A 25,732-nucleotide genomic window follows, 5' to 3' on the forward strand; every position below is an offset into this window, starting at 1 on the left:
GCAATATAAAAGTACATACACAATTATTCAAAGCACAAAGAATTTCATTATTCATGAATTAAACAATGTAAATAAAAGGTAATCCGCTAGATCCATACAAAATCCAATCATAAGATTACGACATGACTTTTGACACATCAAACTCCCAATCAAATTAATTTGTAAATACCTTGATGAAGCATTCAAGTTCTTCACTCCACGATGCTCTTTGTAGTAGATACTAGTATTTCTAACAATTGCAATATAAACATACAAATATTTTAAATGTGCTCAATATGGCAAAGGAATAAACAAAATAATACATGAAAATGAAAACAAGAAAAACGAACATACGTTTTATAAACCACGTTAGCACTTTAATAATTGATCTTAAGTCTCTTCGAATGAACGGATAAACGCACTCTCTTCTATGACTCTACTCTATTGTATGCTCTATTTATTATGGCCACACATAGTATTAGTAGACTCTCTCAACATGCTCTTTGCATAAATATGATAATATATAAAACACATACATCATTTTAGGTGCTCATTAAGCCAAACACGCATACCTAATTGAACATTATATAGCTCCAAATTAAAACATTATACATTATACTTAATCATGCACTTTAAATCTCATTTAACATTCATAATTGAAGCAAAAATATGGAATGAAATGAAAATACACATACGCTATGGCATACGGAAAGCTGTAAGGTATGCTAATCGTATTTATAAATGGCAAAAAGTTTACAATAAAATTTAATTGCTTTAGAGAAACAAACAAATTGATTTGTTTTACTTAAACGGGTGTACTTATATATATTCAAAAGTCGATAGCTCTTAGCGCTGCTACCAAAATATATGAATCGATAGTTATTGGAGAACATGGCGATATTTGCGATATATCGATTATTTGCTGCCATCTCAGCTTGTTTATGTTTGTCTTGTTTTTGTTACCGCTGCACGCAGAATATGAGCTCCAAGAGTTACTATACCTGGAAATATCCAGACATTCCTGAAAATGTTGAGTAAGTGTTAAAGAATATTATCAGCAAAACTTGACCACGTACAATTCTATAGGTCTATGCTAGCAGAGCTGAACAACTCGCTGGTGGTTGTCGGCGTTATTGGACGCTCGAGAGGACCGCAGGCGAACAAAATGAGCGCATTCGACATGAGGCCGAATAAGTTGCATGAGCCGGCAGATGGACAGATACTGTGCTACTATAAGCCAGGCACCAATACGCTGATGCTGCACTTTGAGACCACCTACGATGAGGCGGTGCTGAGCCAGCAGCTGCTGAGTCAAACCTCCATTGACTTTGACAACTTTTACTATCGGATGCGTAGTCGATTTGTACGCAATATGCTGCTGGCGTTGCACGTGTGTCACATTGTGGTTTATGTGGACACCGCAGAGATATTCGACACCACGCTGGTGACCATCTGCCAGCTGCTAAAATACGTACGCGAGCAGCATGTGCTGGAATTCCTGCCCCAAATGCTGCACGAAACAAGCGTAGGCCTAATGCTCGGCGACCGAGCTCGCCCTTGCACGCCGCGTATGCTCTTTCTGTTTGAAAACTACCCGCGGGATGAGGAGAAGACACGTGATCATATATCCAGCTATGAGTTTAAAACGGAGGACCAGATCTACCACCTGCTGCGCCAGTACAACATTTTGACCAATAACGTGAATACCTCCCTGGTGGCGCTGCCCAACAATAAGCAGTTTGTGTTCTACAATGCTCACGAGGAGCTACATCCGGACCAACTGTCGCACGCCATTGAGGCGCTCAACACGACCATGAACAAGCCAGATGCCAAAGAAGAGGATGAAGACTTGGACATTATATCGCTTGCGCCATTCGAGGGTTTTGTGAAGCCCTTTGGAGCGGATTATAAAACGCGCGACTCCAAGGAGCTTGACTACAAGAAAAACCATACCGCTTGGCATTTCCTGCAGCGTCATGTACAGGACGCTCTGCAGGGTTACTTTGACGAGGGCTCCTTCAAGCTGTTGACGCAAACGCCACAATACCAGCTGCTAAGCGCCAGGGATTGGCACTCCTGCATGGCTGAAATATACAGGCTACTGATTCAAAATGTGCACGATGCCAACTATGTAACAGATAACACCAACTATGTAAGAAAATATATATAGTAAATATTTATTTATAATTAATAATAATTCATTGCAGCAAGCCTATCTGCGGGAACTTAATGAGAGTCTTAACTATGAGAAAAAGTAAGTAGGAGCTTATCAAAACTGCATTTGTTAACCATTTTCTATTCCCAACAGGTTCTGGTGCCATCTGTGCGAGCTGGGCTTAAAGAAGGGCGTGTCCGCCTATAGGAACGCAGCGCCCGCCATTTACGGCAGCGCCACCCACAACCAGCTGCTGGCGGATGCCACGCTGGCCTTCGAGGAGGAAGGACGCGGTCCGTATGTGGAGATGGCGCTGGCCAAGCTCAGCGATGTCTGCCTGAAATACTGGCACGATGGCCGGCAGCAGTGCGAACAGCTCAGCCTGCGCGGCCATCCCTGCACGCTGCCCAAGGATCTGGCGCATGACAAGCATAGCAGCGGCATTGTGCACATCTCCAGCTGCAATTGCGGACGCACGCAGGGCAGGCGCGAGGATCCGTTCACGCTGCGGCAGGCCAACTATGACTACTACGAGCAATTGGCGGTCATGTGCAACTTGTGCGTCAAGGTCAAAAAGTTTCAGTTTCCCCTGTTTACGCCTTCAATTAGTGATTATCGAGCGGCGGCATTTGAGGCCGCCTTTCCGCTGCTGTTGGCGAGTAAAAACCGATTGGAGCCTGCCGTTCAGGGCGACAGCGATCTGGACGCCGAGGCAGCTGACGAGCTCTACTCGCAGCCAATCAAAGCGGCCGAGCCAGCGCCACAGAAGCAACTGCAAACCTTGGGCGACTGCTGCTCGCAGCCTCTTTCGGCAACCTACGGCTCCGACCTGAACATGTCGATAGCGGGCTTCGGCGATTCGCTCAACGAGGGTGAGGACGCGGATGCGGACGCGGACTCTCCCGAAATCAGGTCTCAGATATGCAGCAGCGGGCAGAGCAGTCGCAGCCGCAGCAACAGCTCCAGCAGCGACACGTCGAGCGCCAATACGGAGAACGAGCTGGTGCTGCAGCTGAAAGAGCGCAGCGACCAGAAGAATGCCACCGAAGCACTCAGCGAGAGTTGTCCCGAATCGCAGTCGGTTGCTTCGATGCCAGAGCTAGTCTCTACCACGGAATACCTGCCCGGGCTGGTGCACATGTGCAGTGCGTGTGAGCTGCTGCCGCTGTTCCCCAGTTGGTCGCTGGCTTGCGTGGGTCCCAGCTCCATTTATAGCCACAACACCGGGCTGCAAGAGCACTTTCAGAGCGGCTTCCTCTCTGGCGCCAATTTCTTGCTGCCCTGGGATGTGCATGTGCGACTGCTGCAGCCGCATCACAAGCATCCGCCGCTACAACAGATGGGCAAGAAGAATCAGCGCTACCGCAAGCAGGGCGATCGCCTGGCCCTCAAGATCTTCGTGGGCTTCGAGTACGAGTGCTCGCGTGGCCATCGCTTTATGATGTGCAGTCCGGATCGTGTGCTGCGCGGCGGTGCGGACATCGAGCGCGACACCTGCAGCAAGCTGGTCAACAACAATATGCCATTGTACTTCCCCTGCCCGTGTCGCGGCCAGGTCAGCTTTCTGGCGCAGCTGATGCGCATTCATGTGGTCACCCCGAAGGCGCCCGTTAACATCATAGTCGATCCCAAGGTGCGTGTGGGCAAGTACACCTTCACCCTGGGCTGCACCGTGCTGCCGCGTCTCTCGCAGAGCGCCTACTGGATACTGCGCTTCCCCTATGTCTATCAGGGCGACAATGTGCTAATAGCGCCGCCGGCCAAATTCGAGCCGGATGATCCCTTTGCCAGCGGCTGTCTGCTGGCCGGCATGTTTGGCATTGCCGAAACCGACACCACAGACGCAATTCAGTCAGCCGGCGCACCGCTCAATTTTACAAGACTTTAAAGCATTTGCTTATCAATTACATTGATTCATTAACAGAATGTTATATAAAAAACGTTAACTGGGCTGAGCTAGTTATTAAAACCTGGCGTAGAATGTAATTATGATGTAGAGGCTTACTTGTTTTCTCTTCTCCACTCTACTATTCTAACTCTTAGAGGGAGTTTAAAAGCTATAATTACGATTCTTTCTAAAGGTACTTTTCCTAGTAGCGAAATTCTACAGATTAATTACAATACATTCAAGACTTCCTTTCCTTCCAGTAAATGTCTCTTAAATTAAATAAACTACACAGCTTTAATATGTTTTTTAAGGTAACGATTAATGTAATCTCTTCAGGTTTTTTCTTTTGTAATTGTGGGGGAATTTCTTTTTTTCTTTTGGATAGGGGTCAAAACGGTGGCCCACAATTCAGTGTGGGTCATTAGACAAATGAGCAGCGTACAGTGGGTAGCTTAATACTAAAGTATAATACCATTTAAAGTGGTGCATTCGAATGAGCTCGAGTACGTGGGCAGAGCTCCGACTGAGTTAATCTCATAGAGTGTAAGCTGATATGCGAGAGATGGTTAGCAACCGATGGAAGATGGGGGCTTCTGCAAGCTGCAAGCAACTATTATAATTGGGTTAAAACTTAAACATAAAAGTCTATAGAACGTTTAAATATGAGAGCTCTGCCAGGTACTTCATCCTAGTGTGGTTGTATGAGAGAGAGTGATAATGATTTAAATACTACCATAAGCAATAATAATCATAACTATGGTCAGGAAACAGGACTTAAACTAGTAAAATGTAAAGTTTGTTCGCGTTCGCTTAGCTTCAGTGACAACAAGGATTTGCATGCAGTTTGCAATAATAGTAATCATAGTGATCTGAACTGATGCGTAACCTCATAATTAACTCTGATATATAGTTTAACGACTATTATAGATCCTCGGTGTAGACCTCCTCTTCGGCAGCATAGTCGTCATTCTCAATAAAATCGCCGCACACCTCCTCCTCGCAGCCCACTTCCATGTCGGCAAAATCACCGGGCATATCGTAGTACATATCTGTATCCGTTATCAGCTGCTGCTCATCTCCATCATCATCATCGTCGTCGTCATCGTCGACTGCATCATCATCATCATCATCTTCATCTTCATCATCACCATCATCGATGTCATCGTCGTCGTCTTCTTCCTCATCCTCGTCATCGTCGTCGATGCTGGCCATTTGCTGCGTCTCGTTCTGGTCGACAGCCTCATCCTCGTCCAGCTCGTCTTCGTCGTCCAGCTCCTCCTCATCCTCGCCAGCCGAGTCCATGGCCGGTTGCTGCTGTTGCTGCTGGTTCATCTGCTGCAGCATCGACTGCACACGCACCATGTACGCCTGCTGCTGCGCCTGTCGCTCCACAGCGCTGCATTTGCCCGTCGCCATCGGCGCCTGGGGTATCGTGGCCTGCTTCATGTTGTCCAGCAGCGCCGTGTGCTCTCGCGTCACATGCTGTGCCAGGGCCGTGGCATCCGCATGCAGCGCCCCGCATACGATGCAGACGAGCGTCTCCTTTGCTGGCGCCGGCGGCATCGCTGACATCGCTGGCATCATCTGGCGCGCAGGCGTCGCATCCATGGCATGCGCCTGGACGTGCTTGTTGAGATAGGCCTGCTGGCTGTACGCCTTGCCGCAGATGTGGCAAGGGAAGGGCTTCTCGCCGGCATGGATCTTCATGTGCACGCTCAGGCTGGAGGCCTGGGTGAAGCACTTGTCGCACAGCTTGCACTGAAAGGGCTTCTCGCCCGTGTGGATGCGCATGTGTATGTTGAGGCTGCCCGACTGTGTGAACGAGCGATCGCAAAGGGAGCAGGTGAACGGCTTCTCGCCCATATGGCACTTCATGTGCTGCACCAGCTCCGAGCTGGCGCGGAATGCTTGCCGACAAATGGCGCACTGATAGACCAGCTCCTGGGTGTGCATCCGCATGTGCTCATCCAGCAGCGCCTCGGCCTTAAACTCTCGCTCGCACTCCGGACACACGAAGCTCTCTACCGGCGCCGAGTGCGATTTCTGATGCAGCAACAGCGAGCTGTAGTTGATGAAGCCCTTGTCGCACTGCACACACTGATGCGGCTTGCGCACCGCATGCGAGCGCATGTGCACCATCAGGCTGCTCGACTGCGTGAATGCCTTGGGGCAGAGCTCGCACTTGTACGGCTTCTCGCCGCTGTGGATGCGAATGTGCGTGTTGAGGCTGCCGATGTGCGTGAAGGTCTTCTGGCAGATGGAGCACTGGAACGGCTTGTTCGAGATGTGGGAGCGCACGTGCTTGGACAGATCGCCGGCGTTGGGGAACGATGCCTCACAGTGGGTGCACTGAAAGCACTTCTGTCCGTTGGCGCCCAGCTGGGCGACAGCAGCGGCTGCAGCCCCTTGGCCATCGCTGCTGGCATTCGTCTTGCTTCTCCGTCCGCGACGTCGCTTAATGGGCGCGGGCTCCAGACTCAGCGTGGGCAGCGGCGGCTGTGGCGGCAGTGACGGCAGTGGCGGCGCCACCTGTGGTTGCATCACTGGCAACGGCACCACCGGCACTGGTGTTATGCTCAGCGATGGCTTCAGCAGTATGATGGAGGTGGATTCACGCGGATCTGCTGTCTGCAGCTGGTACTCATTGGGCTGCAGGCCGGGCAGCAGGCCTCGCATGGGCTGCGTGGAGCCCACCTCCAGATAGGCGCCACTGTCCAAGCTCGGCTGCGTGTTTGAGTTGCTGTTGGTGCCGCCCATCGCACCACCACGGCCACCACTGCTGCTGGTGGTGGTGCTGCTGGAGGAGCTGCCACTGCTGCTGTTGTTGCTGCTGCTGCTGCTGTCGCTATCGTTGTCGCTGTCCGCTTCGCTGCCCTCCTCCGCCTCCTCGTCGCTGTTCGAGTCGCTGTCATCGTCGCTGCGCAACGGCGCTGCATCCGCGGCCACTTCCAACTCACAGACCGGCTCAAAGATCCAGCTATAATCTGTGCTGTCCTCCTCCGCCGCCTGCTCCTGCTCGTGCTGTTGCTGCTGCTGTTGCTGCTGTGGCGTCGAGTCGTTCGGATGCTTGCTGTTCATGTGCTGGTAGAGCGCCAAGGGATGCACAAAATACTCCGCACAGCACATGCAGTGAAACGTCAAGTCTGGCGGCTCCGGCTTCGGCGGCGTCGGCGCCGGCGTCAGCAGCGGCTGGCAGAGTATCGGCGTTATGGTCAGCGGCAGATGATGATACGCATTCTTCAGCTGCACGGCCATGGTTGATGCGATTTTCTGGCTTCTGAGTTAAGGCTTTAAAGGGAAAAATGAAAAAGATTTTTATATTTTTAGGCAATTATGGTTTTTTAGTCGATTTAAATTACATTTAATATTCGATAGGTAGGAGAATGCCTAACAACTGTTAATATCTATGAATCAAATGAAACAATAGTGCAAAACTGAAAAACATAGTTTGATTTTTTTATCCCATATATGAGAAATAGTATACTACACATATAACATCCATAAGCCAATATAGTCTATGCTTACTGTTTTTTTTTTTTTTTACTTAAAGGAAGTTCACACTTTTGAAGTTCTCTTCCTATTGGATTGAGCTGTAGAAATGTCTGTTCGGTTTGAGCTGTTCTTAAAGACTAACATATCGAAACAAACATAGATGCCCAAGATCGCGCTCTGTGTGCTCAAATTTAACATATAAGTAAAGTGGATTTTTACTTTGTAAACTATTTCAGTGATGGAGTTAAGGAGTGCGCATGTTGGTCCTACACTCATAAACATAAGTGGATCAGCGCTTAAGGTAAACAAATGCTGCTGCAGCCAAGCACAATGGATCGAATTCTTCTGCAGTACAGTGTGAGTGTGTGTGTGTCATATGTCAAAGGACCGATTGGAGAGTGGGTACAATTTATTTGTTAATGTACGACTAAAACAACTTAAAGAAATTCAATATAGCTTTTTATAGTAATTTTTTCTGCGCTGCCTTTGACCTTCTGAATGCCAATAGTCTTATATGTTAATTTAATTAATGCTAAATTCCGAGGTTCATGCAAAAGTTATGCGGGTATTGCAGACGTCAAAAAAATAAATATAATATAAATAATAAAAAAAAATAATAATGAAAGTATTTTTAACAATTAAAAACAAAAAATTAATATTATTTTCAAATTTGTAAAATATAATATAATAATACATAAACAATAATATTTAAAAACAAAAATTACATTATATATTTTTTAAATACATATATACATAATATACATATAAATTGCATTACAAAGCATACATATAAAAAATTTTAATAAATATAATTATTTATGTATGTATTTTAATTTAAAAATATTAATACAACAATATATAGAAATAAAATTGAAGTAAATCATTTTTAATAAGTACGAAATTTTCGATCGAAGAATTTTTTTTTCGCAGCTATTACCACAAATAGATGTGTATATATGTATGAATATGATAAAATAAATTTATGGCCTTTTAATTTTACTTTTCTTACTATAAAATAATTGTATTATATTTTTTACTTTTACAGTATATAGTATACAAATAAAGCTAATCAAGGAACATGACGTCTGCCTACATATTAATTTTTATATAGAATATATAATATATGCCCATCAATCTGTCTCTATATCCTATTGACTCCTCTATATACAGTGCACTATAATATAATAAATTAATAATTGTAATTTTTACTTTTCTTGCATTATTTATGTTTGCTATAGGACTTTTTTCCCCTTAGAAAAAGTACCAATAACATACCGCTAAGGGAATTATATATAGATATGTGTATGTATATGTAAATAAACACATTTGCCGATACACTGTTTATATACTAATGTGTCCAAAAGTAATATGCTCGAGTTATTCGATTTTCTGTGCGCCTCTCTCTATACACTTGCTAGCGAATATGTAGACTTCATTTGTTATAAAACTGTATTTATTTTAGATACATACAAACATGAATTTGTATATATGTATGTAGATACGTTTATGCATATTAATGCATATATCTTAATATATGCTGTTATATGTATGTATCTATACATAAATGTGTATGCATAAATATGAATATATGTATACATAAATACATACATACTTACATATGTATGTACATAAGTATATGAGAAAAAATCAATTTCCGGTTCTTACCTTTTGTTGTGTTGTTTTTAACTTAATTATATTTTGTTGGTTTAGAATTTATTTCTGTATTAACATTTGTAGTTAGTTGCCATTTGAAAATAATCTTTGCCGTTTGCTTGCTTCCATATAAACTATATATATGATTATTTAACTGCACTACAGTAAAATTCAGGTTTACAGTTGGAATACATTTATTTACACAATTAGCGTCCAACAATTTGGCCAGAGTCTCGCCATATTTGTTTATGCAATTACACACTGTATTTTCAACAATAATGCGGCTCTGCACTGCCAGTGCCAGTGTAAAATTAAAGCATCACATTACCGACAACAAAAAAACGTCCTTTTATTGTTACAACAAAATAATAAAAACGACGCTTACTTTTAATCTTCGGCGCATGCACGTTCCAACCTAGCTGACAACTCAAAGTTGCATGGCAAAGTTTGACACTCACAATGGTTTGCTGAGATGTGTATCGTGCTCGTTGAACATGTCTGACAGCAATACCACAAAGTATATCACATGACATTGTGGAGCGTGTGAAATAATGCATATCTGACGTAAATTAAATTACAACAATTTAATATGTCCATTTACATACGTATTCGCATATAAAATTTGAATTTGTATATCGAGGATTCAAACTATTTAAATGAGCTGCGTACCACGCATGGTCAGTGCTGCAAAATAGCCCAAACACAGTGTTGAGTTAACTTGCATAGCAAAGTCCCGGCATTTTTGTCGCGTGTGGATAGCTAAGAATATTAATATAAATATAAGTAAAACAAGAAGCAACAATGGACAGTCCGCTGCAGCCCCGGCGCAGTCTGCTACGTCAGCCTTTGAACAGTACGCAAAACAATCAGGCACACAATCTATCCATAACGATGCTGCCGGAAGAGCAGGATTTGTTCAGGAACACCAGCTCCGGAGCCATGGGACTTCTGTCTCGCATGCAGAATCGCACAATGGCGGGATTTGATGTTACTAGCATGAGCGGCGACAGCACTCTGTTGACAGACAACACCGATGCAGTAGATAACGGAGTCAATAAAATAGACACACTCTTTGCTCACTTCTATGAGGTGCTGCACACGCACAACAACACGAATGATACGCTGGATGTGGTGCAAATGCTGGCCCAGGCCTGCGAGCAAGTGGTCGAGCAACTGGAACTGGAGATTGACCGTGGCATGGGCGGTAACCACGGCACAAAGCAGCGCGAGGCCAGCGTCAAGTGGCTGAAACAAGAGATTAACACCTGGCGTCTTCTCCACGCTCTCTACTATGACCGATTGTTGCTCCAAAATGATGCGCATGCGGATGATGAAATGCAGGAGGGTCCACTGCTGGGCGGTAGCGAAAAGGAGGTAAATCTCTGATTTGTATTTCATGTGTTCTTTATTTAATTTGGATGTCCATTTAATAGGTCATACAGCAGCTGTACTCCATAAATTCGCAGCTGCGTGAGTACCAAATGGTAGTGGATTGGCTGGAGAAGTGCTACGAGGAGAAGGATCAGGCGAATGCACTGCAGAGTCACGACCGCATGATGGCCTGGGAAAACACGCTCTTCCAGCTGGAGAATCTGCAGGGAGCTGCCTTTGGTCGTGGCCATGAGATATGCAAGCAACTGGATCCGGATGCGCCGGTGCGTGAGGGCAAGCCACTGCACGCCCTGGACATGGAAGACAACGCTCGTCTGGGTCGCGCCATTTTTGCAGCTATACGCAGCGGGCACATCGACGAGGCGCTCAAGCTGTGCAAGCACTTTGGCCAGACCTGGCGGGCGGCCATTTTGGAGGGCTGGCGTCTGCACGAGGATCCCAACTTTGAGCAGCATGTGCCGGGCCAGATTAATGAGAAGTTGCCCATCGAAGGCAATCCACGCCGCGACGTTTGGAAGCGTTGCGCCTGGCTGCTGGCCGACTCCAAAAAATATGATGAGTACACACGCGCCACGGCGGCCGTCTTCTGCGGCCACCTGGGCGCGCTGAAGACGCTGCTGCACAGCAACTGGCAGGATCTGCTCTGGGCATACATGAAGGTGCAGATAGACATCCGAGTCGAAAGCGAGATTCGCGGCTGTTGCATGAAGCGCTATCAGCCCATGCCGGACGAGTACTGGAACGGCAAAATGACCCTGGAGCAGATCTTCGATGAGCTGAGCGTGGCCAAGGATGTGTCTGTGCGGGACTATGCCCACAGCCAACTGGGCGTCATCCAGCAGCACATCATACTGGACACCTGTGGCGAGCTGCTGCAGCATATGTGCCGCTGGCTGGACGCCGTGCCAAAGGACTCGCACCTACCGCCTCATCAGCTGCGCTTCATGGCGCATATTGTGCTCTTCATGCGCCAGATCGGGAGAGTGGAGCAGCAAGGACAGCAGCAGCAGGCAGAACGCATAATCGCCGCCTATGTGGATACGTTGATCAAGCGTGGAGATCCTCAGGCCATTGCCTACTATACGGCGGGCCTACCCAACAAGCTGCAGGTGCAGCTCTATGCAAAGTTTCTCACTAAAATCGATCAGAAGCGACAGCGGGAACAGGCGCTGGATGCGGCTTTGCAGGCGGGTCTGGATGTTGAGCAAATCACCCGCCATACGGTCGAGATCATGCGACAGGAGAATGCTCCGTCCAGCGCGCTAGGTGAACCCCCAACTGGGTCCATTTCAGCAGTTGACAAACGTAAGATTCACTCACTCGAGTATCTCCTGCATTTGCTGGAGCAACGAGGTGAGCTGCTCTGGCAAGCGAATGCCATGATGCGTCAGTATCTGGCCTGCAACAAGATCGAGTGTGTGCGTGAGGTGTTTTCCATGGTGCCCGCGGACGTGACAAATCAGCTGATCACGGTTTATGGCTCCCTGGACAACTTGGGACCCCGCGAGGAGTGCAGCCTGAAGGAGTTCCTGTGCTACAAGGTTTACCTGTCCGGCGTGGATAGCTTCAATGAATGGGTTCGATTGCAGCAGGCCCGGCCCCAGCCACCGCAAAAGGACACACAGAACTCCGGCCCCACGCAGGACAATTTTACGGAGCGCATGAGTGCGCAGCACAAGGAACAAACATACATGACGGAGCTGGCACGCTGGGAGCAAAAGGTCAAAGAACAATCCAAGCGTAAGAACAGTGTCCAACCCTATTCCAACAAATTCTAATCTCTCTGTTCTCATGTAGTGACCACCGATGCCCTGTTCAATGTGCTGCTGTTTCCTGAAAAGGGCTGGCTTAGCGATCCTTTCATCCCGAAGGAGCCGGAGAATGCAGCACAGCTGCACTGGGAGAACCGACTCCTACAGCTGGAGAAACTGCGCTCTATTTGCCTGCCAGAGATTGTGCTGCTGCTGCACGACGTATTGGCCAAGTCGGGCGATTATGCGGCCTGCATACGACTGGCGGATGAGATTGCCGACGAGCGTCGACAGCTGTACAAGGTCTACACGAAACAGAAACTGGCCGAGGTGCTAGTCAAGATTGCCGACACATCGCTGCAGCTGCTCAACAACAAACTGGATCCCTGGGGTTACCCGATCACTTCCTAAATGGAATAAATTTTATGAAGCGAATGGTGCGCGGATGCGATTTATTATTATTATATATTTGTATTTGTAATTTTAAACATTGATTAGGGACTTTCACTTACAAAGCTAGGGCAACGGGGCAACGTTGGGAACAAAGACGAGACACTACATCTAAGTACTGGCTTCGGTGGCCACCGGCTCCTCATAGCCGTTGCTGTGCTTCAGCAAATACGAGGCTAGAAATTGTATGGGATCTGTGGGCCGCTCGCGAGCCAACGCCTGCAGACCGTGAAGCAAGACGGGCGCGACTGTCTGATCGAGATATTGTCGTGTAGGCAGAGCGCTGGGATCGGCCCGCGTCACTGTTGGCGCGCTTGGCCTTTTTGCCGGCGGCGGCTGCTGCGCAGTGCTGGCTGTCGTAACCGATGCTGGTGCAGCTGATGACGCTGCTGTTCCTGTACTGGAATTGGAATTATTGGCTGAGACTGGTGCTGGGGCTGTGGTTGCTGCTGTTGGCGCTGAAGTTGATGGCGTTTGTGCATTGCTATTGACTGCAACGGCACCTGCGGCACTGCTGGTCTCCTTAGTAGCTTCCGCCGTTGGCGGTGGATTCGTTGTTGTTGCTGGCGAATCTGGTTTGGTCTCCATTGTTCCAATCTCTTTGATCGTTCAATAAATCGAATTCAATTTTATTGGCGTCGCAGGAGGTATTTAACTTGGTCATATGTTGAACCAATGTAGTCGACTATAATGGTCACACTGAGCATTCGTATTCTGAAAAAACAAAAAAAAAATGCTTTACGAACGTAAGGGTTGTGCGATAGCTTATCGCTGGAATAAATATCGATAAGCTCATCTTGCATTGGTTATCCACTTTGGTTTTTCCACAAAATATATATAAATTTATTAGAAAACATAAAAGCAATGAGTGCTCGAAGCTTGCGACAGCGTCCACAACGAAAGGAAACCATAGACGATAACAGCAGTACGGAAGCAGAAAGATCAAAGCGCAAAGTCAAGAAGAAAACTTGCTATAATGGCAAAAACAGCGCATATGATGAATATGGAAATATAAGATCCAATGGCTTAGATGTCTGCGACTGTATGAACGAGCAATGTAGTGGCTGTTGGTACGAGTGCCGCAATTGTGGGTCAACCAGATGTGGTCCACAGTGTCGCGTCAATCGCAAGTTTTTCTATGAAAATATTGTGTATGACGGCAAAGATCTGACAATATCCAACAAATACTGTTCTGGAAAAACGTAATTGTAAACCTATGATTAAACACGTACCATAAGCTGATAATGTATAAATTATATGATTACTTAAAAAATCTACTATTATATTGTAATAAATTTTAAATGAATGAATAAATGAAAATAATAATAATATCGATTGGCGATAGTTGGGTACTGGAATCGGTTACAAGCTTAATGTGTGAAAATAAGGTAACTTTCTATATAATTTATAAATATATTTGGAAATTTAGACGGTTTTCCAATACCCTTTTATTTACTAGTCAGACAAAACTTTAAATATTTTACATTTAAATTATTTACTGCCAAATCGATTATTGTTAGTCATTGCTACTTGATAGGTCCGATATTTTCAATTTTTTATACACATCCATCTCTAGCACCAAATTCGTCGGGTGCTGAAAATTTAGTTGAATATTAAGTCTAATTAATAATTAAATATGACGGAGCTTCTAATAGATCCCGATATACGCGTGTGGGTGTTCTTGCCCATCGTATTAATCACATTTTTAGTTGGTATTGTGCGCCATTACGTCTCCATTCTGATATCCACGCAGAAAAAGGCAGAGATGACCCAAATCATGGACAGGTGAGCAAGGTTCATTATTAAAATTGAATATTTATGTATGAAATTTCTTTCTTACAGCCAAGCCATGATTCGCGCTCGGCTGCTGCGCGAGAATGGAAAATATCTGAGTGCCCAGTCGTTCTCCATGAGAAAGAACTTTTTCAACAACGAGGAGACGGGATATTTCAAGACACAGAAACGTGCGCCGGTCGCACAAAACTCTTCGGCGATGCTGACTGACATGGTCAAGGGCAACTTTATAAATGTGCTGCCCATGGTCGTTATTGGTGGCTGGATCAATTGGATGTTCTCGGGCTTTGTGACCACCAAAGTTCCATTCCCTCTCACACTGCGCTTCAAGCCTATGCTGCAGCGCGGCGTTGAGTTGGCTTCCCTGGATGCTGCCTGGGTGTCGTCAGCCTCATGGTATTTCCTGAACGTCTTTGGCTTGCGTTCCATTTACACGCTTGTGCTCGGCGAGAACAACCACGCGGATCAGACACAAGCCCAGGCCGATGCAATGACCGGCGCAGCAATGACCATGCCCCAGGATCCGAAGGCGGCCTTCAAAGCCGAATGGGAAGCACTGGAGATCACAGAGTATCACAACGCGCTTAAAAACATCGATACGGAAATGTTGAGCATCGCCAACGAAGCCATCGCATCCTAGCTGCGCCCAAAGAAACCGAAAGTTCCGTATAACAAGCGTGAGAGTTTTTTTTAAGGTTTACCTATTAGCAAAATTTAGACGACGGATTCTGAACGAAGCAGTGAAGTTTGTTTTCGAGTCATGAGTCTTGCAATCAATAAACTATTATGTCTACGAATCGTACTTTAGTTGTTCCTCTTATGTGCCCAACAGTAGTTACCAAGTGTCCCATGCACCTCCTAAATCAGTTGTGAATTCCTAGTATATATCAATTACACAAAATAAAGTAAACTGAGAGACGATCGACAAATCCGTTGGGTAATTTCATAATGACTCTTTTGGTATTCCAGTACAGGAGAAAAGAGAACGAACGGTGCTCTAAAGAGAGGACTTCAGCAGATCGTTTGAATGGATAGGGTTATCCCTTGAGCTGACTATACGAAATATGATGCCTGATGCTTCTGCCAGTTAAAGATTCTTTACCCACCCTAACGAGATGAAACAAAAACGGAATTTATATTTTTAATCGATTCTTGTATTCCTACGACTAGCTAATTTAGCTGCTACTCGGCCTTGGCCTGGGCCTCTCTCCAGTTGCGTGCACAATCTAAACATATAACTGAACATTTGAACATTAACAGCAGAAATATCTTAATAATAGGCTTCCTCGGTGGCATCGGTCTGTGCCGGCGGCTCCTCTGTTGGAGCCGCATCAGATTCAGCAGTTTCCGGCGGGGCCGATTTGCCAGCGTCGGAAGCGCCCATCTCCATTTCGGTATCTGTCTCCACTGGCGCCGCCGACTCCTCGGTTTTGGCTGTTGCCGCCTCGGCACGTGCCGTATTCAGAGGCGATGGTGGACGAGCGGTGGGCGGTGCCTTAAACTGTTTCTCCTTCTTCAGATCCTTGGGCTTGCCCATCAGACGATAGTCATTGGGCAGCTCGGCTTCAGTGTAAAGCTTGTCAGTGAAGTAGACGCGTCGGATGCGCACGTTGGCGTGCACCTGCAGCGACACAGTCTCCAAGTAGTTCGAGCCATAGGCGCGACGTGTAAAGTCGGCCAAATTGAATTGTATTTGATTCCAGCCAGGCGACATGCCCATGGGCATGGCTGTGCAGAAGGGCTTCACAGATGTTTTGCTCTGGAAATTCGATACACGGAAGCGACGCATAAAGCGCTGATCGTCCTGGATCTACAAACGGATTTCGAATCAGATCTAACATTGCATATAGCTCTGCAGCCTCACCTTAACCTCAAAGCAAAAATATTTATGCATATTTTTTATGAGCAACACCAGAAATGGCAGCTTAATGCCCAGTTCTGCTTTGCAATCGCTGGGGCAATGTACAAATGTAGTCGAGACGTTCGATCCCATTATTTCCAGCACCAAAGATTTGATATCCTCATCGTAAACGCGTTTGATATAACCATTTTTTGTCTGCATATTGAATTCTTATAGATGTCTATTAGACAGCGTTTGCCGTATACTCACATATGTGGACCATTTATCCAGCGGGGAGCTGCCCACGCTGTAAAGAACCGTCAGGAATCCCTTTTGATAGGACGAGCGATACATATTGAAATCTCTCGTGTAAGAATCAGTTACATATACTAAAGTGAAACAGTACCTACTGTTTCTGTTTTTACTTTGAGGATATTGTGATTGAAAGCGTACAGCAAACTGAACTCAGATCTTAAGTCTATATAGAATTCTAATTTACAAACAAATTGTAGCCGAACCAGTGGGCGAGTTCTCCCTTGTCAAATCAGGTTTGAGACATCTCTGGCATTAATTGTAGAATGGATTGTAGGTGATCCAGTGAGCGCGCTCCTGTTCCTTATCAGTTTTGTGGCTGGTGAACAGAGATTTGTACACGTCGGTAGCCTTCGGATCCTTCGCTACGCTAAAATCTGTTTTAAGACGCTTCAATTCTGGGTCTTGCATAGCATTGACGGCGCCCAGGCGTTTGGGATTGGCCACAATTTTCAGCTTGTGGCTGGTGCTGCTGCTGCTGGTGGTAGTGGGCTTCTCTACTCCTTTGGAAGTGGAGGCTGGCTCATCTTTTGCTTCTGCCTTGACGCTCGCTTCTGTTTCAGTTTTCTTTGAGTTTTTTTTATCCTTCTTGGCAGACTTGCGTTTGGCTTCACGCATTTCACTCTTGACTTTCATTAGCTCCAGATCCTCATCGTTGCCATTCAGCACAATTACATCTTCCACACTGTAGGGCACCTGGCACAGTGGACAAGAACTGGCCATGCTGCCTTTAATTTGTTTCAGGGCACGCTCTGACATGACACAGCCGCAGGTCCAGAGCGCCACGAAACGAAACTTGCCCGACATCTCCAGGCCTATTAGTTTGCATATATAGGGCGCATGGCGTGTGTCCAGCAGACCCTCGGTCTTGTCCTCATCAGTGAATGCAGGATTTGGAGTCAACTGCAGCGTCTTGATGTCCTTCAGACTGCGTATGTGCGCTGAGCCTTCGGGCATTTTCTCCTTCTCCAGCAGACGCTCGATGACACTCAGTTTGGAGTAGAGGCGTCCCATAGAACACATCGCAATGGGCTCCTCCAAACGTTGCTGGGTCAGCGCACAGTGCAGCCACCGAAACTCACGTTCTGCATCTTTGTCTTTCTGTAAGTTTTCACTATGAGAAAGCGAATGGTTGGTATGTCAGTAGTTTTCTTACCTGTTCCGGCTTTTGCTTAACTCGCACAAGCTCATCACGTTTTGGTATGGTACCTCCATCGCATCCCATTTTATATTATTATCAGATAAAAGCTACAAATTTATTATTTATTGTTATTTATGTGTTTTTCTCCCACATCAGTTGTTTTTATTGACTGTATGGCAAATTAGAGATGTGGAATTATCGATAGACTGCATGTCTGTTCGGTATCGGTATATATCGGTATTTCTGTTGTGCTGTTGACACGACAATTTCCCTAGAATAACAATTTCCCTAAAAGTGCAATTTCCCGGGCATTTGGCGCCAAGGTAAAAATTTAAATTACCGTTGTGTGATATCCTCTACATTTTATTGTTAATAACTTCCTTACAATGACTTATATATTAATTAATTCTATTAATCCACAAAAGGACAATGTTTTGCAAAAGGTACATCAATGCAAATGCAGCCGCGTGCTCTGAAATTAAATAAAATATGTATATTGTTAAATAAAATCTGAAGTACAAATTAGCTTACTCGTCTGGCGCATCATTTCCTATTTTATATTCTCGCAGCAACGATACAAACTCAAAGGGGTTCACTTTACCGTTAACTGGCAAACGTCTAGGCCCTGATACATTGACACAGCCATTTGGGCAGGGCACGCCCATAAATTTGGAATGCTTCATGGTGGCTGAGGCCAGGTAGCAAATACTCAGAAAATGTGAGCAGCGAGAGCGTCCTAAGTTTCGGTAGATTGAAATGAAAGTCGTTAAATTAGTTACATATTTATACAGATATTTTTCTCACTAATCGGATTTCCTTTGCAGTACGGCTGCACTCGGCCTCCATTCACACAATAGTTGAGATGTCCCGTATTGTCCTCCTGGCCAAGGTAGCCGGCATTTGTGTGGAGCACCTGTATAACACTGGCATCATCATGCGACAGTCGGAATCGATTGCTCTTCTTGCGCTCAATCAGAGGACGCGCTGGATCCAGCCCAATGATCCGATATTGCTTCATCGTCAAGTGATTGCTGATCATGCCGCAGATATGGGCGCCCAGTGAATGGCCCACACAGGTGATTTTCTCACGCTCCGCGCCATAGTGCGTGAGAAACGAATACACCTGGGCGGTGCACTGCGCCGTCAAGCGCGTGTTAATCAGCGAGTGCAGGTAGCACGGATAACGTGTCAACGGACGCCAATCGACAGTTATCACATTGAATTCCCGCGACAAGTATGCTAAAGCCAAAGACAATGAGGCGTGTTAAAGGTCTTCAGTCGTCGATCGGCGCAACTATTCCATACTCACTAACCATCCCGCAAAAATTGCAGATGCATGTCAACCGCCGTCCCATTGAAGCCGTGCACTATGAACACCGTCTCGCGCTGCTTGCTGAAGCCGCCCTTGTACAGGGTCAACGGATTGTGGATGTTCAGCGGCAGCCCCATGCGCGGCCCATTACTGCAACCGAGAAGCGAAAACTGATTAAAATTATGCAAACATGCTCAGCTGAAAATCATATCTAGGAAACGACGCAGATAATCGCTTAGCAAACTTATGTTATTTGAGCTATTTACGCATCACTGATTCTGTGCAGAGCTAGCGATTGAATATGATGTGACATAATGCAGATTGGAAGGGTCGCTCAAAAGGCAATTGTTATATCATCTAAGCAGGAATTTATATGTGATTGCGTATATTTCAATAAAAAAAGGAAATTATTAAGCAGTACAAATAAAATAATATTATATCTTAATACAAACAATATATAAATTAATAGATGTCGAAATTTCAGTCTGAGAGTTTAAAGCTTTATAATATATTGAAGCTTATTCATAATTCTAAATGAAGAAAAGAAGGACCAGGAGGTAGCAGAGGCAGGCGAAAAAAACTTTACAATAATTTGTAGAACTATAGCTAACAGGACATAGAAGATATTGAAAATTTAATTATTCACACAAAAATTCAGCTTTGATTTGGTTAGCAGCAGAAACAGCAACGTTTTATTTATTTATTATTTGACTTCTTATTAAATATTTTGCATCTTAACTGGTTTCAGTTTCAGCAAAATAAATCAATCATTTTCCTTTTAAGCTTGTATTTAGCCCACGCTAAGCTTCTTTAATTCACTTTAACCCGTTTCGGTCGCCGTGAGGAAAGTAAGTGTGCCATCGCTTGAAGCGCCTAAATGACACAATTTCCAGGTGCCATAAGTTCAATTCTGACTTGATTAACGGTGGACCATCCACGAAAGGTCATTGAAAGCAGGTCAAACTAGGATTTTCATATAGCCAAGCATAGACAGCAAAAGGGAGGCAGATTTTGCTAGCCTGCATATGGCGAAGCACAATGGACATGATGATGTGATGACAATTTCCTCAGTTTCTTCTAGTCTGCTGAAGAATTAGTAGAAGGTAGCTTAGTAGAAAGAGTCTATTGGCTATAAGTGAAGATCGTTTTGCCGCATGTCCGTCCGCCTGTCTGTCATGCTGTTCGTGTGACTGCATGCATAACCGAAGCTCCATTAAGACTTGAAACATGCTAGTGCATTTTTTTTTCCTTAATTAAGTAATATTATCTACAAACTAGGGCGTAACAATTAGCAAAATATTCAAATACCCGCTATTAAAAGATCTTCTAAATTTAAAAAGTACTAAAAAAAAAAAAAAAGAAGAAATGAGATCAGATACTAATTTTGTATATACAACTTTTTTCATAAGTGTAAATATACAACAAAAATATTTAGTAAGTAGTATAACAGTTCTATAAACTGTTCTATAGGCTGTTATATATAAACAAAAAAATAAAAAAGTATGTCATATCTGTTAGCTGAACTCTTTTGCCAGTTAAATACATTGAGACTGAGTTCCAATTGGCTTTGAACGGCCTCAATTGTTCTTCAAGTGAAAATTTCCAGTTTCTTACTTAAAGTTGTCAACATCGATGTATCACGTAATCTGTGGCATTTATTACATTCACATTCACTGGCCAAAATAGGCTACTGCACTCAGCCTGGACACAGACTTGGACTTGGACTTGGACTTGGACTTGGAGTTGCAGTTGAACTGGGAGTGGGGCTTGGTCGCATTTCGTTTAGACTAGACGGTCAGACAGGTTGAACGACTCGCGAAGAGCATAGTTTGTACAATATTTTGTTTTCAATTGCAATTGATGTCACAGCCTCGACCGCCTGCGGCCGGCATCTGCAACAGGTGGCTATTTATACTCGTGCAGGAAGTGAGTAGAGTATATTGGTTTTGATTGATGATTGTCCAGGTGTTTGTACTTCAGAGCAAGAGACATTCAATTTAAAATATATGTATGTATATTGAAATCTAATGTATGTATGTATATTGCGATTATGGGCGGGCGTGTCTAACGTAGAAATTCTATATGTGTGTGTTTTTTTGTTCTCTCTTAAATATTCCTGTTTAAGCTTCTTTTTCAAACCACTTGAAATTTACAAGAGATTTTCTGTTACTCTAGGTAAAAAAAATATATGTCATACACATATTTATATCTAAGAGCTTGAGAGGAGTGTCATATGTATATTTGAACTGAAATTTATTCCAATTTATAAAAATAGGAATAATATACAATAATAATGTAATAATATATGTTGTAGTTCTTTATATATCAAATTATATTAATGGAGTTATTAGCACTAGGGACTCTAAAAATGTTATATACATGTTCCTATGTGACAATACATATACCTAAAGTGATTCAGAAGCTAACCCCAGTTTGAGCTTGAGGAATCGAAAGAAACCTGTTTTCAGCCTACTACACTGATATACCTATAAATAACAAGATCAGCCGAATGGGACGAAGCAAATCTAAAAATATCTCATTTTAAATTAATTTAGCTTCGAGTCACTACAGTAACGCGTATCACGCAGTCAGTTAGGCCTGCATGTAATATTCTCACTCGAATGTGGGTCAGATTGGAAAACAAGTTGAAATGCCTATAAATTATCAATTTCTTCAACCCATATCCTTGGTGGTTGCACAAGTTGGCTTCGTCGCTTCTCCGAGCAGTGGCCTAATAATCGGTTCAAGAATTCCGCTTGGGCTAATTGTCACAACTGCCGATTTCTCACACTTTCACCCAAAATGTTTTCGCGAACTTTAAATTGTTTTTTTCTTTTTTTTTTTCGCATAAATTGGATGGATTGTGGAGATTATCGCACATAGCCTTAATTGGCTGTCAATGCAGAAGACATTCAGTTAGACGCAGGGACCGGGGCCACCTAGCTGAACTTACGGCGCATAGAGACGGTGCTGTATATAGGGACTGGGGCAAAAGTTTTTGTCGCGCAGAAAACAGCGCAACACGTTCACATCCAGCGCTCCACTGTTTAGCAGATTTTTCCAATCCATTTGGTTCAGCAGCAGCGTTTGAGCATCTGCAAAAGTTGTTAGATCGTGAGCGAAACTGTTTTAGTCAACGTTTTTCATCTACATAATTGTTGTTGTTGTTGATTTTCGTTTTGTTTTATTTATTATTATTATTATTGTTGCTGTTGTACCTTTGGATATCAGCGTTAAGAGGCAGATCGCAATTAAACATTTCATTGCTCTTGCACTTTTAATTGCCAGCTAAATATAGATGTGTGTGTGGGTGTGTTTGCTGTCTCTTTCTCTCACACTCCCTTTGTTGTTTTTGAACTTTTAAGCAAAATTATTATTCGCGGTAAATTTGCTCACATTAATTATTGTTTTACATGCAATTGCAATGTTGTTTTGATTAATTGTTGAATTAAATCGTTTCATGAAAAACTCATGTTTTCGATTAATTATATCTTATATTTTGTAAAAATAATTTAAATATCAATAATAAATTAATTTCACTTCTCTCGGCATGTTTATAAATTTTCTTTGAATTTATTTCTAATTTTAATATTTTTATTTTTACAATTTATTAAATATTTATTAAATTTTGCTTGCTTGTATTATAAAATTAAAATAACTATTTGTTATTATTATTGTTATTTTTACTTTTCATATATTTTTAAAGCATTTCATTATGCATCTCAATTAAAAATATTTTTGAATAACGTTTTCTCATAATAATTAATTTATGAAAATTTGTATAAAATTACTTAAAATTGTTTTTTATAATTATTAGTTTTATTTATATTTTAATATAACAAAAAATACAATTATTTCTTCACAGTCCAATATTTGTTATTGCTTTAAAACTTTTTCTTACAGCCAGCCATTTTTATTGTTTATTGTATTGAAATTTACATATTTAATTTTGATTAAAGATAAGCTATAAATTGATATTAAATTGATTGAGATATATACTATATGAGTTTCTTTGGATATTTCGATTATTTATTATACGATTATTGTTTTGCTTTTATAATTGAAACTTTCAGCTTTAGAAAGAAAATATAATCCTTTCTCTTCATACATGTGACATGTTTTGAACACGTTTTCAAATTTTTTGCTTCAACAGAAACTCGATATCTGGTAAATACAAGCGTGTATATAATTTATTAATTTATTGCTTATTTTCGATTTCTTTTGTTCACATAACTCAAATAGTTAATATAGTTAGTTGTCCAATTGGAGTTTACATCTGTTGCCTAATTGAACCGCGAATGCTTTTCACGTCTTGCCCATTCGTGCGATGCGCTTCGAATGCGAAGCGATAAAAAAGCCGCGCAACTGCAGTCGCTGCCAAAGAATTTCGCTGTCGCCGTCGCCGTCGCCGTCGAGCCGCTGCCTTGACTTTGGCCAGCCTTAGGCAGACTCGACTGCTTTTCGCTGACTCTTTCTTTGCAAACTCACACGCAACGCTGCACTGATTTTGTATATTGTATTTCATGGAGCGGATATTACAGCCAAAGTCGTTTGCTTTGCTAACGATTTGCCATCGCCTTGGCCATATGTGTTGTTATCTTACCTGCATCTATATGTGTATTTAGAGATAACCCAAGTGCTCACACAGAATAATAAATACAGATGAAAGTGTATCAAACACGAAAGCAAACTTTGACTTAAATCTATTCGTGGCTAGAATTTCATTAAGTTTCATATGAATCGAAATTAGATTTTTGAATAAGAAATTAGATTTATTTAAATATGAAATCAATTGGATTTTAGAAATTCTTGTAGTATCAAATGAATGATAATAATAAATATAATTGAAATTGCAAAGGATGCATAATTATATACTTTGCAATTTATGGATAGATATTTGCTATAAAGAGTATAAATGAATTAGATTATCAATCGAGGATCATCAATTGCATAAATATAACCTAAACGTATCTTTAGAGAAGCTTTTTTGATATAATAATATGTACTATAGAAGAATTACAATATTATGTACTAATGTTTTTTGAAGTATTTAATTAACAGAAGAAGCCTATCAAAGGTGTATTGCCTTAAAACTTATGAATATCATTTAGAATATATTAATAATTTATAAATCCTGATTGCACTTTTTGTTTTGGTTTATATGAGCTCTGAATGATTTCATATTTTAAAATACCCTTAAAAATATATACCTAATTACTTAAATACAAATTAATGTTTAGAATATATTATGCTTAGTTCATTATTAACATCCATTAGAATTCACATTATTTACAGGGTATTTAGCATTCCAGCATCTTGCTTTTCGGGCTTGCTTTGACTTTGCTTTTAGCTTTGCGTTTTGGCTTTTGGTTTTGTTTTCGCCTTTTCGCGTTTTTCGCAGTCAACGTCACTTGGTCCGCCGTGTGTTATCATCCGCGGTTTTCGGCGCTGTAATTTGTTTTTCTCCTGTGCTTTAGTTTTTCATTTGGCCTAAGCACGATATTATGTAAATTTCAAATGGTTATAGATGCTATATATATTTTAATGCGTACACTCACTTTGCGGTTGTTTTTTGTTTTGATATGATTAATTATTATGAAAGATTGAAACGAAAGTGTTAGACAATAAACGTAGAAGAGGCGTTCAAGTTTGTTGCCTAAGTCTTTCGTATAATTCTCGTTTCTCTGATAGGATAATTTCATATGATTTCAGGCAATTGGCTGCACTACATGTCACTCCAAAATATTATCTAATAAATCTTTTTCGCTAGAGCCAATTTCATGCTGTGCACCGCATAAATGTTTTTCCAACTTTTCCAACATTTTTCACTTTTCCATTGCCCTCTTTGTGAGCAAGAGACGTAAAGTGGTTTTGTGACAAAATATCTGAAGCCCCCAACAAGGGCACATGAAAAGTGAAAGATTGCTTTAAGATTAAATGTGGTTTAAGTTATGTATGAGGTAAAAGTTGGACGACCGAAACTGGACGCAGCTTGGAATAATGCATACTTTAGGGGCATGGAAAAGTCTTGCAAGCAGGTTGCTCAAGGCATTTTTCCTTGAATTTTCAATATTTGAAAATAAATGGCCAAGTGGACAGGAAAATTGGAAAGTGCTTTAGGAAAATAAATAAATATGATTAATGTAAATAAATGTGCATAATATAAATAGAAAAATATTTAAAAACTATGTATATGAAAGAAATACAAATATTATATATAACTGATAAAAATTTTTTACAGTAGTATATGTATAAAACATAAATCTATGCAAAGATATACATAGATATATCAAGCAGACAGGGCTTATTTCTTGCTTTAAAATAGAGGTATTAGAGGTCTTATCTATATGAAGACAATTTCGTTTTTAGGTACAGTTACAGCATCTTTGTCGATGGAAATACCTTTTGAAATATAAAAATTTAGTAATAATTTATTTCTGTTTTTTTTTTTTTTTTTTCATGTCATAATCTGATTACACATCAAATACTTTTGGAAAAGTAAAAGTTCTTAAATTTCATTTTTTTTTTTCAATTCAATTCAATTTTAATTTATTTGTTATTATTACATGATTT

At 42.5% G+C, this 25,732-nt stretch overlaps 9 protein-coding genes across 10 annotated transcripts; 4 read left to right on the forward strand and 5 right to left on the reverse strand.

Moving 5' to 3' along the window:
- Nucleotides 1–905: 905 nt before the first annotated feature.
- On the forward strand, nt 906–4,349 carry LOC6577290 (protein SMG8). The gene is made up of 4 exons (XM_002003221.4): nt 906–1,013; nt 1,066–2,131; nt 2,187–2,233; nt 2,288–4,349. The coding sequence occupies exons 1-4, from the start codon at nt 958–960 to the stop codon at nt 4,020–4,022; spliced, it is 2,904 nt and encodes a 967-aa protein (XP_002003257.1). The 5' UTR covers nt 906–957; the 3' UTR covers nt 4,023–4,349.
- Nucleotides 4,321–9,583, reverse strand: LOC6577291 (endothelial zinc finger protein induced by tumor necrosis factor alpha). 2 transcript variants are annotated; one of them, XM_015165608.3, is made up of 2 exons: nt 9,180–9,583; nt 4,321–7,310 (listed from the first exon to the last, which is right to left on the reverse strand). In XM_015165608.3, exon 2 carries the CDS (start codon nt 7,275–7,277, stop codon nt 4,944–4,946), a length of 2,334 nt encoding a protein of 777 aa, XP_015021094.1. In that variant the 5' UTR covers nt 7,278–7,310; nt 9,180–9,583; the 3' UTR covers nt 4,321–4,943. The 2 variants fall into 2 exon arrangements, with proteins under 2 accessions (XP_015021094.1, XP_002003258.1); XM_002003222.4 differs by lacking the exon at nt 9,180–9,583 and adding an exon at nt 7,382–7,402.
- A 275-nt stretch (nt 9,584–9,858) lies between these two features.
- Nucleotides 9,859–12,798, forward strand: LOC6577292 (nuclear pore complex protein Nup107). Its single transcript, XM_002003223.4, has 3 exons — nt 9,859–10,541; nt 10,601–12,299; nt 12,357–12,798. Exons 1-3 carry the CDS (start codon nt 9,969–9,971, stop codon nt 12,719–12,721), a joined length of 2,637 nt encoding a protein of 878 aa, XP_002003259.1. The 5' UTR covers nt 9,859–9,968; the 3' UTR covers nt 12,722–12,798.
- On the reverse strand, nt 12,757–13,474 carry LOC6577293 (protein dpy-30 homolog). Its single transcript, XM_002003224.4, has one exon. The coding sequence runs from the start codon at nt 13,346–13,348 to the stop codon at nt 12,872–12,874; it is 477 nt and encodes a 158-aa protein (XP_002003260.1). The 5' UTR covers nt 13,349–13,474; the 3' UTR covers nt 12,757–12,871.
- A 39-nt stretch (nt 13,475–13,513) lies between these two features.
- On the forward strand, nt 13,514–14,074 carry LOC26527799 (ARL14 effector protein). The gene has a single exon (XM_015165609.3). It carries the CDS (start codon nt 13,625–13,627, stop codon nt 13,964–13,966), a length of 342 nt encoding a protein of 113 aa, XP_015021095.1. The 5' UTR covers nt 13,514–13,624; the 3' UTR covers nt 13,967–14,074.
- Nucleotides 14,075–14,265: 191 nt separating this feature from the next.
- Nucleotides 14,266–15,483, forward strand: LOC6577294 (ER membrane protein complex subunit 3). The gene is made up of 2 exons (XM_002003225.4): nt 14,266–14,545; nt 14,603–15,483. Exons 1-2 carry the CDS (start codon nt 14,397–14,399, stop codon nt 15,192–15,194), a joined length of 741 nt encoding a protein of 246 aa, XP_002003261.1. The 5' UTR covers nt 14,266–14,396; the 3' UTR covers nt 15,195–15,483.
- Nucleotides 15,484–15,686: 203 nt separating this feature from the next.
- On the reverse strand, nt 15,687–16,756 carry LOC6577295 (cilia- and flagella-associated protein 20). The gene is made up of 3 exons (XM_002003226.4): nt 16,665–16,756; nt 16,419–16,610; nt 15,687–16,364 (listed from the first exon to the last, which is right to left on the reverse strand). The coding sequence occupies exons 1-3, from the start codon at nt 16,746–16,748 to the stop codon at nt 15,825–15,827; spliced, it is 816 nt and encodes a 271-aa protein (XP_002003262.1). The 5' UTR covers nt 16,749–16,756; the 3' UTR covers nt 15,687–15,824.
- An 18-nt stretch (nt 16,757–16,774) lies between these two features.
- On the reverse strand, nt 16,775–18,012 carry LOC6577296 (replication termination factor 2). Its single transcript, XM_002003227.4, has 2 exons — nt 17,863–18,012; nt 16,775–17,807 (listed from the first exon to the last, which is right to left on the reverse strand). Exons 1-2 carry the CDS (start codon nt 17,929–17,931, stop codon nt 16,962–16,964), a joined length of 915 nt encoding a protein of 304 aa, XP_002003263.1. The 5' UTR covers nt 17,932–18,012; the 3' UTR covers nt 16,775–16,961.
- A 171-nt stretch (nt 18,013–18,183) lies between these two features.
- LOC6577297 (phospholipase A1) lies at nt 18,184–22,665 on the reverse strand. Its single transcript, XM_002003228.4, has 6 exons — nt 22,378–22,665; nt 22,113–22,254; nt 19,161–19,309; nt 18,652–19,086; nt 18,379–18,583; nt 18,184–18,319 (listed from the first exon to the last, which is right to left on the reverse strand). Exons 1-6 carry the CDS (start codon nt 22,421–22,423, stop codon nt 18,259–18,261), a joined length of 1,038 nt encoding a protein of 345 aa, XP_002003264.2. The 5' UTR covers nt 22,424–22,665; the 3' UTR covers nt 18,184–18,258.
- Between the last annotated feature and the right edge of the window lie 3,067 nt (nt 22,666–25,732).

The sequence above is a fragment of the Drosophila mojavensis genome, unplaced genomic scaffold (genome assembly GCF_018153725.1).
Source record: "Drosophila mojavensis isolate 15081-1352.22 unplaced genomic scaffold, ASM1815372v1 contig_36, whole genome shotgun sequence".
NCBI lineage: Eukaryota > Metazoa > Arthropoda > Insecta > Diptera > Drosophilidae > Drosophila > Drosophila mojavensis.

Coding starts and splice junctions, on each gene's coding strand:
- LOC26527799 (XM_015165609.3), top strand. CDS start 13,625: ATGAGTGCTCGAAGCTTGCGACAGCGTCCACAACGAAAGGAAACCATA.
- LOC6577291 (XM_015165608.3), bottom strand. CDS start 7,277: ATGGCCGTGCAGCTGAAGAATGCGTATCATCATCTGCCGCTGACCATA.
- LOC6577295 (XM_002003226.4), bottom strand. CDS start 16,748: ATGTATCGCTCGTCCTATCAAAAGGGATTCCTGACGGTTCTTTACAGC. Junction 16,611..16,664: donor TGGATAAATGGTCCACATAT/GTGAGTATACGG, acceptor TTCAATATGCAG/ACAAAAAATGGTTATATCAA. Junction 16,365..16,418: donor ATTTTTGCTTTGAGGTTAAG/GTGAGGCTGCAG, acceptor ATCCGTTTGTAG/ATCCAGGACGATCAGCGCTT.
- LOC6577296 (XM_002003227.4), bottom strand. CDS start 17,931: ATGGGATGCGATGGAGGTACCATACCAAAACGTGATGAGCTTGTGCGA. Junction 17,808..17,862: donor TTAAGCAAAAGCCGGAACAG/GTAAGAAAACTA, acceptor GAAAACTTACAG/AAAGACAAAGATGCAGAACG.
- LOC6577294 (XM_002003225.4), top strand. CDS start 14,397: ATGACGGAGCTTCTAATAGATCCCGATATACGCGTGTGGGTGTTCTTG. Junction 14,546..14,602: donor ATGACCCAAATCATGGACAG/GTGAGCAAGGTT, acceptor TCTTTCTTACAG/CCAAGCCATGATTCGCGCTC.
- LOC6577290 (XM_002003221.4), top strand. CDS start 958: ATGAGCTCCAAGAGTTACTATACCTGGAAATATCCAGACATTCCTGAA. Junction 2,132..2,186: donor TAACAGATAACACCAACTAT/GTAAGAAAATAT, acceptor AATTCATTGCAG/CAAGCCTATCTGCGGGAACT. Junction 2,234..2,287: donor AGTCTTAACTATGAGAAAAA/GTAAGTAGGAGC, acceptor TATTCCCAACAG/GTTCTGGTGCCATCTGTGCG.
- LOC6577292 (XM_002003223.4), top strand. CDS start 9,969: ATGGACAGTCCGCTGCAGCCCCGGCGCAGTCTGCTACGTCAGCCTTTG. Junction 10,542..10,600: donor TGGGCGGTAGCGAAAAGGAG/GTAAATCTCTGA, acceptor TCCATTTAATAG/GTCATACAGCAGCTGTACTC. Junction 12,300..12,356: donor GGTCAAAGAACAATCCAAGC/GTAAGAACAGTG, acceptor GTTCTCATGTAG/TGACCACCGATGCCCTGTTC.
- LOC6577297 (XM_002003228.4), bottom strand. CDS start 22,423: ATGAAATGTTTAATTGCGATCTGCCTCTTAACGCTGATATCCAAAG. Junction 19,087..19,160: donor TCTGCAATTTTTGCGGGATG/GTTAGTGAGTAT, acceptor CTTTGGCTTTAG/CATACTTGTCGCGGGAATTC. Junction 18,320..18,378: donor GGAAATGATGCGCCAGACGA/GTAAGCTAATTT, acceptor ATTTAATTTCAG/AGCACGCGGCTGCATTTGCA.
- LOC6577293 (XM_002003224.4), bottom strand. CDS start 13,348: ATGGAGACCAAACCAGATTCGCCAGCAACAACAACGAATCCACCGCCA.